Source organism: Chlorocebus sabaeus, chromosome 2, assembly GCF_047675955.1.
Source record: "Chlorocebus sabaeus isolate Y175 chromosome 2, mChlSab1.0.hap1, whole genome shotgun sequence".
NCBI lineage: Eukaryota > Metazoa > Chordata > Mammalia > Primates > Cercopithecidae > Chlorocebus > Chlorocebus sabaeus.
Window position 1 is genome coordinate 52278772 of NC_132905.1, and position 11185 is coordinate 52289956.

General features: G+C 37.0%; 1 protein-coding gene across 9 annotated transcripts in view; it reads left to right on the forward strand.

The window, feature by feature from the left end:
- Positions 1-11185, forward strand: part of TASP1 (taspase 1) — a 255191-nt gene that overhangs the window by 94555 nt on the left and 149451 nt on the right. For all 9 annotated transcript variants that reach the window (XR_005235672.2, XR_005235673.2, XM_007960419.3 and 6 more), the window contains one exon: positions 7164-7283. Coding sequence is in view for 7 of the 9 variants with exons in the window: in XM_007960419.3 (XP_007958610.1) it covers positions 7164-7283 (120 nt within the window). In the remaining 2 variants the exon portion in view is untranslated. The remainder of the gene's footprint in view (positions 1-7163; positions 7284-11185) is intronic.

The following is an 11185-nucleotide window of genomic DNA, read 5'->3' on the forward strand; positions in this document are numbered from 1 at the left end:
GTTACTTTTCTTTGAGGATATTATACCAACCATTATAGCCTTCTGGCCTACTGAGCTTCCAGGAATTTGGGGGTCATTGTGTTGTAGGTGACATCTCTTTTCTGTCTGGCTTTTTCCCTTTTTCTGTGGCTTCCTGGAGATCAGGATTCCTGTTTTCTATCAGTTCTGGAAAATTTGAGCCATTTCGTCTTTAAATATTTTCTCTCTTTTATTCTGTGTATTATCTCTAGTTAGCCACAGATTAGACTTTGAGCCATATCTCCTAATATCTCATTCATATTTTTCAGGTTTTCCCCCTTTTTCTTACAGTTACAACCAAATGTGTATTAAATATGCCTTATACCAATAGAAAAAAGTTGAAAAGTTTGTTCACGATCTGATGTTTTGAATATTTGGTTTTGTTTTTTTAAGATAATACATTGCTATTGATTTTTTTTTTTTGCCTTTTTTACAGGCAAAATTTACATACAGTAAAATGCATGCATCTTGAGTGTGTAATTCGATGAATTTTGACATGTGTATATAACCATATAATCAATACTCCTGTCAAAATACAGAATATTTCCACGACTCCAGAAAGTTTTCTTGTGCCCCTTTGTAGTTAATGCCCTCCCCAATGAAGATAACAATTTTCTGATTCTTTTTCACCATAGTTTTACTTGTTCATTAAAATGAAGTCTATGTATTCTTTTGTGTCCAGCTTCTTTTGCTCAGCATATAAGATTATTCTTTGTTCCATATAGCATGGGCTCCTTTTTATTGCCCAGCAATCCTCCTGTATTGACAATATCATAATTTGTTTACCCATTCCCCTGTTGATAGACATTTGGATTGTTCCCAGGTTTTGACTATTGCAAATAAAAGTGCCATGAACACCCTTGACAAGTCTTTTTGTGGTATACATTTTGACTTCTTTTTGGTAAATACTTAAGTATTTCATTGTTAGGTAATAGATTGGTTTATGTTTAATGTAGAACTTATAAATTTTGATTTAGAATTATAAAATTGTGATTAATACTCATTTCAGACAAATAAGCCAAATTGTACATATTTATCATTAAATATATAAACTAATATTTGAAGTCCTTGAAATGTGTTCTGTAAGTATTTTGATAGGATGAATGCAGTTTAATGACCTAGTTAATGTCATCTTAAGGAACTTGCTGTAATTTTTATTTCAACTTCAGCATATCCTAGGTTCTCAATCCTTAACCAGTGGTTCACTATGGGTATAAGTTAAATGATGTTAATTAAACTGCGTATGAGTGAGAATAGAAATGATTTAAAGCTGCATAAAACTACTTTTGTGATGATATTTACTGTCTAGCTATGTAATAATTTAAGTCATGAGTATGTTCGTGTGATGTCTACTATCACTTACACACACTCATTCAACATGGACTCTGAGACCCTTCAAACTGTTCCATTTTAAAGAGAAAAACTTACATTTCTTTACATTATTTAAAAGATTATCTTAAAAACCAAGATGAAAACCATTGCCTTTTCCACCTTTAATGTTGCAAACCCCAGAACATTGTATAGGAATTCTACCAGTTAGAAAACATTGTCCTTTGCTATCTTTGAGGGTTCAGAATTTTTAAGTAATGTTTTTTATAGTATGAATTTAATTCCTCTAACCCAGATATGTTAAATCCCCTTAACAGCATGGTTCAAACACTTTATTTTTATTTTAACCTGAAGATGCTTCTGTTAATTTTTGTCGAATGATTTAGGAAATAAATAGTATAAAGATTTTATTGTTTACTTTTTACTTGTTTAGAGACAGTGTCTTACTCTGTTGCCCTGGCTGGAGTGCAGTGATGTGATGATTGCTCACTGTAGCCTTGCACTCCTGGGCACAGGGGATCTTCCAGCTTCAGCCTCCTGAGTAGCTCAGACTACAGGTTTGTGCTGCCATGCCTGGCTGATTTTTTTATTTTTTTGTAGAGACAGGGTCTGCTATGTTGACCACTCTGTTTAAATTTTTATATAGTATACAGTTTTTTCCTCTTGCTCTGTAAATATATTTGGTACCAATTTGTGTAGTGTTGCAAAGCCATTTAATTCATACCCATTAAACAAAGAAAATAAAATATTATTTTAGAATAGATATCTTGACTATAGTTTATAAGAAACATCATTAATAGTATTGGGCATCAGAAGATGATTTTCTGAAGAGGGAAGATAATATCATTGAGTGTTCCTATGTTGAGATTTTTTCTGGTTTCATGCAGTCCACATAGGTGAGAGTAAATAATTCTAGCTAAATTATTATTATTATTTTTTGAGACAGAATCTCACTGTATCACCCAGGCTGGAGTGCAGTGGCGTGATCTCTGCTCACTGCAACCTCCACCTCCTGGGTTCAAGTGATTCTCCTAGTCTCTGAGTAGCTGGGACTACAGGCGCACACCACCATGCCCAGCTAATTTTTTTTTTTTTTTTTGGTATTTGTGGTAGAGACAGGGTTTCACCATGTTGGCCAGGCTAGTCTCGAACTCCTGATCTCAGGAGATCCACCCACCTTGGCGTCCCAAAGTGCTGGGATTACAGGCGTGAGCCACCCAGCCCGGCCTAGCTAAATTATACTTTGTTTACAGATAGTTGATAAACTGTAGCCCACAGTGGCCCTGCTGTTGGAGGGCTGATTTGTGAGAGATATAGAACTAGGTCTAGATGTTCTGTAGCTGGAGCCATCTCTCTATGTTTAGGATACTCAGAGATGTGAAAGCTTTATGATGGCATTGTTGTACTGTCATATTAGGGTGTAAGTTATCTGCATTTCTCAAGTGGAAGCTCATGCCAGTTATAATGCTGCTCTCAAACCTAACAAAGGTATATGAGGAGGGGTTGGTATGTTTTCAAAGAATGCATTTCTGTCTTTATCATTTTATTAAGATAATCCCATAATAGACCTATTTTAGAACGCACTTATACATTTAAGGTTTATTCTTATATTTTAGCTACTTGATGTTTGAGTAATTCTGGACAGAAGAAAGACCGAGTTAATAAGATAAAAGACTGGTAGCTGGGGCTGGGCATGGTGGCTCACCATGCGCCGAGGCGCCGAGGCAGGTGGATCGCCTGAGGTCAGGAGTTCAAGACCAGCCTGGCTAACATAGTGAAATGCCGTCTCTACTAAAAATACAAAAAAATTAGCTGGGTATGGTGGTGGGTGCCTGTAATCCCAGCTACTCGGGAAGCTGAGGCTGTGAGCCAACATCACGCCATTGCACTCCAGCCTGGGCAACAAGAGCAAAATTCCATCTCAAAAAACAAAACAAAACAAAACAAAACAAAACAAAAAAAAGTGAGATGGGTCTCTTGGGAGATTTCAGAGAGTGCAGATTAGAAGCTTAATTTTCTGGTGGCAAGTGCCTTAACTTTGTATTAAGGGATTTATTCCTTTTAAAGTAGTTTACATGTGTTAATTTAATTCTTATAATAACTACATAATAACCATCTCTATTTGGAGCAGAGAAAACAGGGACTGCTTATTTATTGGTTACTTCAAGAAAGTTTTATTTCAGTGTTTTCTTTAACACATGTAACCTGTCTGCTAACTTTCTATACATGCTTATTTTGAAGAGGACTATAGTTTTATACAGTTGCTTTTTAGTTACAACTTTATCAAAAAAGTAATAGAAATAGCATGTTTTAGTCAAGGACAATAGGTATATGTGTATCCGTGTAGTGCATATATTTTTAAGTATTTATAGAGTGTAAGAGTGTAATAGTAGCTCTGTATAGTAACAGTCATTGTATGTTTTTTAACCTTTCTAAGATTTCATTCCTGTACAAACAAGCTCTGTGAAATTATTATGGCCAAAATACCAATGTTTGTCTTTCACCTAATTTATCTGCACTTCATAAAAATGCTTAAATATTACTTCATCATCCTTAAATTTGCTGTGCAGTATGTGAAGTCTATGAACTAGTTCTTGAATATTTATGAAGTAATTCTGATTTTTTTTTTAGGTGTTACAGGCTCTTAGGAATATTTAGCTTAATTTGGAACAGGATTCTCTATTATTTGTGTGATTTTTCATTTTTGAAAACCAAGTTAAGAGTAAATCCATCTATGTATAATCTAGTTACACTGACATCAGTTTTTGTATCTTTCTACAGGAGTTTGGTTAGGCATAACAGTTCTCATGCTTCACAATATCCTGATTGAAATGCTAGGAAAAGTGCTTTACAGATAATGCATAGCATTGTGTATACGTTACTTATCCCCTATATAAAATTCTGTTTTACAGAATGCATGGGTAGTATCAGCAGTTGCAGTTTATAAAAAAGAACTAATGAAAAATACCCTTAAGAGAGTAGGTTGTAAGCATTCTCGCCAGAAATAAATGATTCTGTGAGGTAATGTATACGTTAATTAGCTTGATTTCTGCAGTCGGTGCCTGTGTCAAAACATCGTACTGTATACCATAAATATAGATAATCTTTATTCATTAAAATAACTAAAATGTAAAAAAGAGACATAACTGTCCCTCAAAGGTTAGACAGTGAAATAGGATGAAAGTCCCAATTTGGTTATTTACTGGAAGCAATCATCCTTATCTGGTAGGCCTAATGGAGACAGTCACTTTATACCTTACTTGGGCTAGGGAAAAAAGTGTGTAAAAATTTCCAGAATTTTAAAACAAAGAATAAGGGCAAAAAGTACTGGCATATGTCTCTCAATAAAAACTCAGTATTTCCAAAAAATAATCTTAAAAGAATACCCTTTCTTAACTTTTCTGTTATTGTTGAGGAAAGTTATTTTACAGTTTGTTTATTTGTATGAGATTTGTTTGCTTTTTAAAGGTGTAAGATCAGTATTTTAAAATACACATACCAAATCCATGTAGTATAATAGTGGTGATAAGCTGTCAGTTGACAGTTGAGCAAGATAGAACTTAAATCTTTTATACTGGCACAGTGTTAGCCTTAGGTAGTTTACGCTTCTCCTTAAGCAGATTTGTGCTTGTAAATAGTTTGCTTCAGAATGAATGGGGCAGGTATTTGGTGATAATGATCCCCTGGGGTGGGATGCTGTTAGACCGTTAGCATAATGTGGAATATTGTTAGATGTGCAGTCTTGGATAGTTCCCAGATTGCTCCATCAGAATCTGCATTGAAACAAATTCTCCTGATGATTTGTGTGCACATTAAAATTTGAGAAGCCTTCCTAAAGAAGACATCAAATTTAGCATCTGGGGAACTAACACTTCTCTACTCGAGATTGCAAGAATATAAAGATTTAGAAATTATTTATTAGAATTATAAAACAAATATTCCTCTTAAAAGTATATTTCTCTTTAAGATTATTCATCTTTTCTGGAATAAAATGTTTTTAATGCATTTCTGTACTGCTGTTCTTAATCTTACCTAGCAGAGAAGATAGACTTTGCTTTGTCCAACCTGAATGAGCGAGTCTGGTTATTGTTAAGTCTTCCCTAAGATAGCGACAGCATCTGGATTTGCATGAAGTCAAATCTTGTGAAACAGAGGTAGAAAATTGGCCCTGACACTGGGATGGCATTGCATGTTATTCACTATTGGGCATGTTTTGTAACACCAGGGATACAGACATCCTGCATCCTAATTAAAAAATAAGTATGTCCTGAGTGTCTATTGAATTCAGTGTGATATGGAGTGGATCAAACCCTTCCTCAGGGAGTGTATGGCCAGGTTAGGAAGTATTCTTGAAGGGCACATGCCTTGAGCAGAACTATGGCATTCTGAGATATGATCATGTGGATCCATTGTCTAGACTTTCTCCAGCTGTGGTTAAAAGAGGGATTAAGAATATAGCATTCTTTTCAGCCAGTTCAACATTTCCTATCAAAGTAAGTACTGTCATAGTATATCAGTATATTTAAGGGAAATTAGAATTTAGAGCAAGAAATATAAATTCTACATGTAAGTACCTTTTCCTAACAGACTTAATGTAAAATTTTGTTGTGGCACACTCTACTTCTGAGTTTTCCAGTTTGCTTTAGGGAAAAATCTCTTGTTTGAATTCTGCTTCCAGTATTAGAAACTCTTCAATGTTGCTCAGCTTCTGAGATGGCCCCAGGAACTCATTGACTTTTCTGGTGATTGCTTTAGTGTGTCATTTTGCTTCTTGTGGATCTCTCAGTACCAACCAAGTCCTACTCAGTAGTGTGAGCAATAAACCACACAGGATGGGGAGCTGTTCATGTTGAACCCTGCGTTGGGCCTGGCTCTTACATGGTTACTGGTGGTGGGGGTAAGGGTGGGATCTAGGGTTGAGGGGCAAGGTTTGAAAACCAATGCCCTAGCGTAAGAACACTACCAAGACTACTATTAACCTAAAAACCTACCTTAAGCCCCCTTTTTAATATATGAGACTTCTTTCCTGAATTTTTTTCTTGCCTCCCTTAATCGTTATTTCTGTCCAGTAGTGTAGTGTTTGTCTCTCTTGCACAGGTGACCAGAAACTTTGGAGGTAGGAGACAGCTGCTCATAGTCTCTAAATGTCACTAAGTGCCTTAAACATGTGGAACCTGGAACAAAACATTGAAACACAAAGATGCCTTCCAAGAACATACACTTTTCTGCCATACAATTGGCAAGCACATTACTGTTATAGGAGAAAAGGGAGCTTGCCATAAAGTTTCTCACAAACAAGGAACTCTAAGAGAAAGATGATAGTGTGGTATACTTTAAGATTGTAAATGCCATTTTCTTAATTTATTGTGTGGAATGTATTTCTATTAGATGTTTGTGTATAATACTTAAAGAAATACTAACAAGGGTATTTATTGGTTCATTTATGCCACAGATCTTTTCCTCTGCACATTCTCAAACATGAACTTAATTCTTAAGAATGAAGAGACACTGCTGTATACTGTAATTTATATTAAATTGTGATATGTCCTCCATTAAAAAGACAATATAGCCTTATTATTAGAGAAAAGCAACAGGACACCTTTTGTTCGGGATTTCTCTGTGGAAAATACATTTTGACTTAAATAGGATTTAAATGGCAACTTGAGAATAGGTAATTTTACGAGATTGCTCAGTGTTTCACTTAGGGATTAGTTTAGATTTTGTTGTGTCATGATTGTACAGAAAAGTGCTATGTAATCATATCAGATTGTCCCACACCATGCCTAGTGAATACTTGTGCCACTTTTGCTCTACAGGAAAATGACTCAGGCACTTTGGACACGGTGGGCGCTGTGGTTGTGGACCACGAAGGGAATGTTGCTGCTGCTGTCTCCAGTGGAGGCTTGGCCTTGAAACATCCGGGGAGAGTTGGGCAGGTAAGTAATTATGGGTTTTTTAAACTAGCATTTCAAAGTAAAGCATGGAATTTTTAGCTCACAATTTTTTTTTTTTTTGAGACAGAGTCTCACTGGAGTCTGTCTGGAGACTCTTTGCCCAGGCTGAAGTACAGGGGCGTGATCTCGGCTCTATGCAAGCTCCACCTCCCAGGTTCATGCCATTCTTCTGCCTCAGCCTCCCGAATAGCTTGGACTACAGGCGCCCGCCAACACGCCTGGCCAATTTTTTTGTATTTTTAGTAGAGACGGGGTTTCACCGTGTTAGCCAGGATAGTCTCTATCTCCTGACCTCATGATCCACCCACCTCGGCCTCCCAAAGTGCTGGGATTACAGGCGTGAGCCACTGTGCCCGGTCCAGCTCACAATTTTTTAACCAGTGGGAACATTTTTTCTTTAGCAAAAAATGAATATAATTGTTTTTTAACATCCAGTATAAATCATCAACCAAATACCTTTTTAAGACTGTTTTTAAGAAAACCTATCTCATAGTAATTGGTTTGTTTCTCATCTTTACAATGGGTGATCCTAGTTTTGCCACTTTCAGCAGGTTGGGCACTGGCCTGGGTATTTAGTAGAAATTTCATAAATGTGTGCCGGTTTCCATTTGCTCTCTGTAAATATCACTCTCTTTAGGAACAAGCTCTACTTGACTATCCTGCTTGCTTTTTAGTTGGATAAATGATTTTAGAGTTACATTTTTTATTTCCTCTATTCCATGTATAGGGACATTTGGCCCTTTACATCCCTCCTCTGATCAAGCATTTCAGCCATTTTATAAAATAACCAGTATTTCAGGTCACCATCACGTAGTACCACTTAAAAAATCTAGAAAGGAGGATGCTCTAATTTATGTAAAATTTGCTTGTCCCCAGTTCATTTGCACATCCTCTTCACTTTGCCCCTCCCCCCATCTCCCGTCTTTAGTTTTATACTGAGAATGAAATTTAACAATCCATTTGATCTAGGAAGATTTCTGAGGATAAACCAGTTTTGGCACATTACTTGTGGGCTTAATAAATATTTGTTGAGTGAACAAATGAATTGGAGACTCTCATGGACTAGTTGCAAGGGTTCATTTAAGCTCAGTATTTGGGTGGCATCTTACACATGGAATGTGTCTTGTTATGCTTTGTGTACTTTGTCACATTTGAAGAAGAGTCAATGTCACAGTTACTTTGTTCATGACGATTAGTTACTATTTGAAGCAGAGAGATCCAATTCATGGAGAATATCACTGCACACCCCAAAGTGATGTTGCTTGATCTGCCGTAAGCTGCTTACATTCCTAGACTAGGAAAAAGAGGAAGGGAAGAATAATGAGTTCTGTGCTACTCTACCGAGTGTACAAGGGGCTGTATAGGGAATGATTACTCCACGTGTACAATGCTTTCAACTCATTGTAAAAGCCTTTGTCTGGCCATGGTATTTTTCTTGAGTTATAAAGTCCTGTGTATTTGTCAAGTTTGCAATAGGAAAATCAAGCTTGGCATATCAGATTTGGATACCCTAGTAGAGAAGGTAAGAGAAAAGCCAGCAGAGTCACCTTTGATGCATTATAGTCCCCATGACTTTCTCACTGTTTTCTGTTTGTTTTGGTTAGCAAAATAGCAACAACAGAACTAAGGATGGTTCTGGACTATGTTAGCAGGATATTACGTCTAACAGTCTTGAAGCTATTTTGCCCTTGTACTTAGAACTGTCCTGAGCAAAAGAAATACTTCTGTAAAATTTATGTGTTGATTTGCCTCACTTGGCTAGTTTATGAATACGCAGCTTCTGAGAGTTATAAAATCAGGAAAGAGTGTGAAAAAAGAGTAAAAGGGCTTATAGGAAAATGCAGTTGCTTAATTGGATTATAATGCTTGGATAGAGAAGATGTAATAAACTTGAAACTATGTAAGTATCAGATGAGAGGTAAAGAACAGTTCTTTTTGACAAGCCCAAATGAAACAAAATACAAAAGTAAGTTATATCAAAGGCTAATTATTTTTTAAAGTGTGCTGAAACTAGATACTTTTAATGTATGTTAAATGCACAATTAACTACTTAAAAATTTTAGCATATTACCCTGCTGTAGATATGTGATAGCAGTGCAGATGGTGAATGGCAATTTGAGGCCAGGCGCAGTGGCTCGCTCCTGTAATCCCAGCACTTTGGGAGGCCGAGGTGGGCAGATCAGTTGAGTTCAGGAGTTCAAGACCAACCTGGCCAACATGGTGAAACCTCATAGAGAAAGAGAAGTAGAGAAGGTGAGAGAAAAGCCAGCAGAGTCACCTTCAATGCATTATAGTCCCCATGACTTTCTCACTGTTTTCTGTAATCCCAGCACTTTGGCTTATGCCATCACTACTAAAAATACAAAAATTAGGCCAGGTGCAGTGGCTCATCCTGTAATTCCCAGCACTTTGGGAGGCCAATGCGGGTAGATCACTTGAAGTCAGGAGTTCAAGACCAGCCTGGCCAACATGGTGAAACCCGTCTCTACTAAAAAACACAAAAATTAGCTGGGCGTGGTGGTGCAAGCCTGTAATCCCAGCTACTTGGGGGGCTGAGGCAGGAGAATCGCTTGAACCTGGGAGGCGAAGGTTGCAGGGAGCTGAGATCTCGCTACTGCACTCCAGTGTGGGTGAGACTGAGACTCCGTGTCAAAACAAAACAAAAATTATCTGAGCATGATGGCTGACACCTGTAATCCCAGCTACTTGAGGAGGCTGAGGCAGGGGAATTGCTTGAACCTGGGAGGCTGAGGTTGCAGTGAGCCAAACATGCCACTGCAGTCCAGCCTGGGAGACAGAGCAAGACTCTGTCTCAAAAAACAAAAAAAAAAAACAAAAAAAAAACAAAAAAAAAGAAGATAAGAAATGGGAATTTGAATTAGAACTTATTTGCTTCTTTAGCTTACTGTAATTATTTGAATTTACAGTTTGGACATGAGAAAGGAATTATTATATTTCATTTGTCCCCCTAAACTTGACCCCACCCCCACACAAACAGGCGGTTGAGTCTACTGGTTAAGTGTGGACTCTCGATCCAGGTAAACCTCTATTCTAATCCCACCTCCCCACTTACCATGCCCCTTACTTTGAACAAGTTACTTAACATCTTTCAGCTCCACTTTCTACTTCTGTAAAATGGGGATAACCAGCTACCTTACAAACTTGTAGAAGATTCAATGTCAAAATGCATTTAAATTACATATTATAGCCCTTAGGAATAACAGCTAGAGCTAGTGTTAATTAAGCACGTGCTGTGTTCAGCAAGTATGTTAATTCACATGATCCTGTGACAATATGAGGTAGGTATTTTCATTATTCTTATTGTAGAGAAGAGGAAACTATGGCCCAGAGAAGATTAATAATATCATTTATATGACCTTATTTTACTGCATAATAGCTTTAATAAAATTTTAATACAGTTTTACTACCAAAAAGAAGTAAGATTTTAAAAATTTGTTTTTAAAGACTTGCTTAAGCTTGCCATATTTTATCCAAAGAAGTGGATAAGAGATGGACAACCTCTAATTCTTTTATCTTACCTATCACTGTCTTAGCCCAGTGAATTTCAGAAGGTTAAGAAGGAAGACAGTTTTAGGTCTTAAGACTAAGGAAGAGTATCATAAAGGGAATTTTCTTAAAGGGAAGGAACAAAGGGTAAGTGTAAATGTTCTTTTCTAGAAAGATGACCTTTCCTGGCTTTCTAAGAGGTGTCCTTGGGACCTTATTTACTATTTTTTGAGTGCAGGCTCCTGGTCATGTTAATTGTGGGAAATGTAAAAGATGATGATGATGGGCAGTTCAGAGTTTTCAATGAAGGAAGAATGGGTCCTTCCATTGATTTCTTGTGTTCTCTGAGACTTCGGCTGATCCAGCACTTGCTTTAG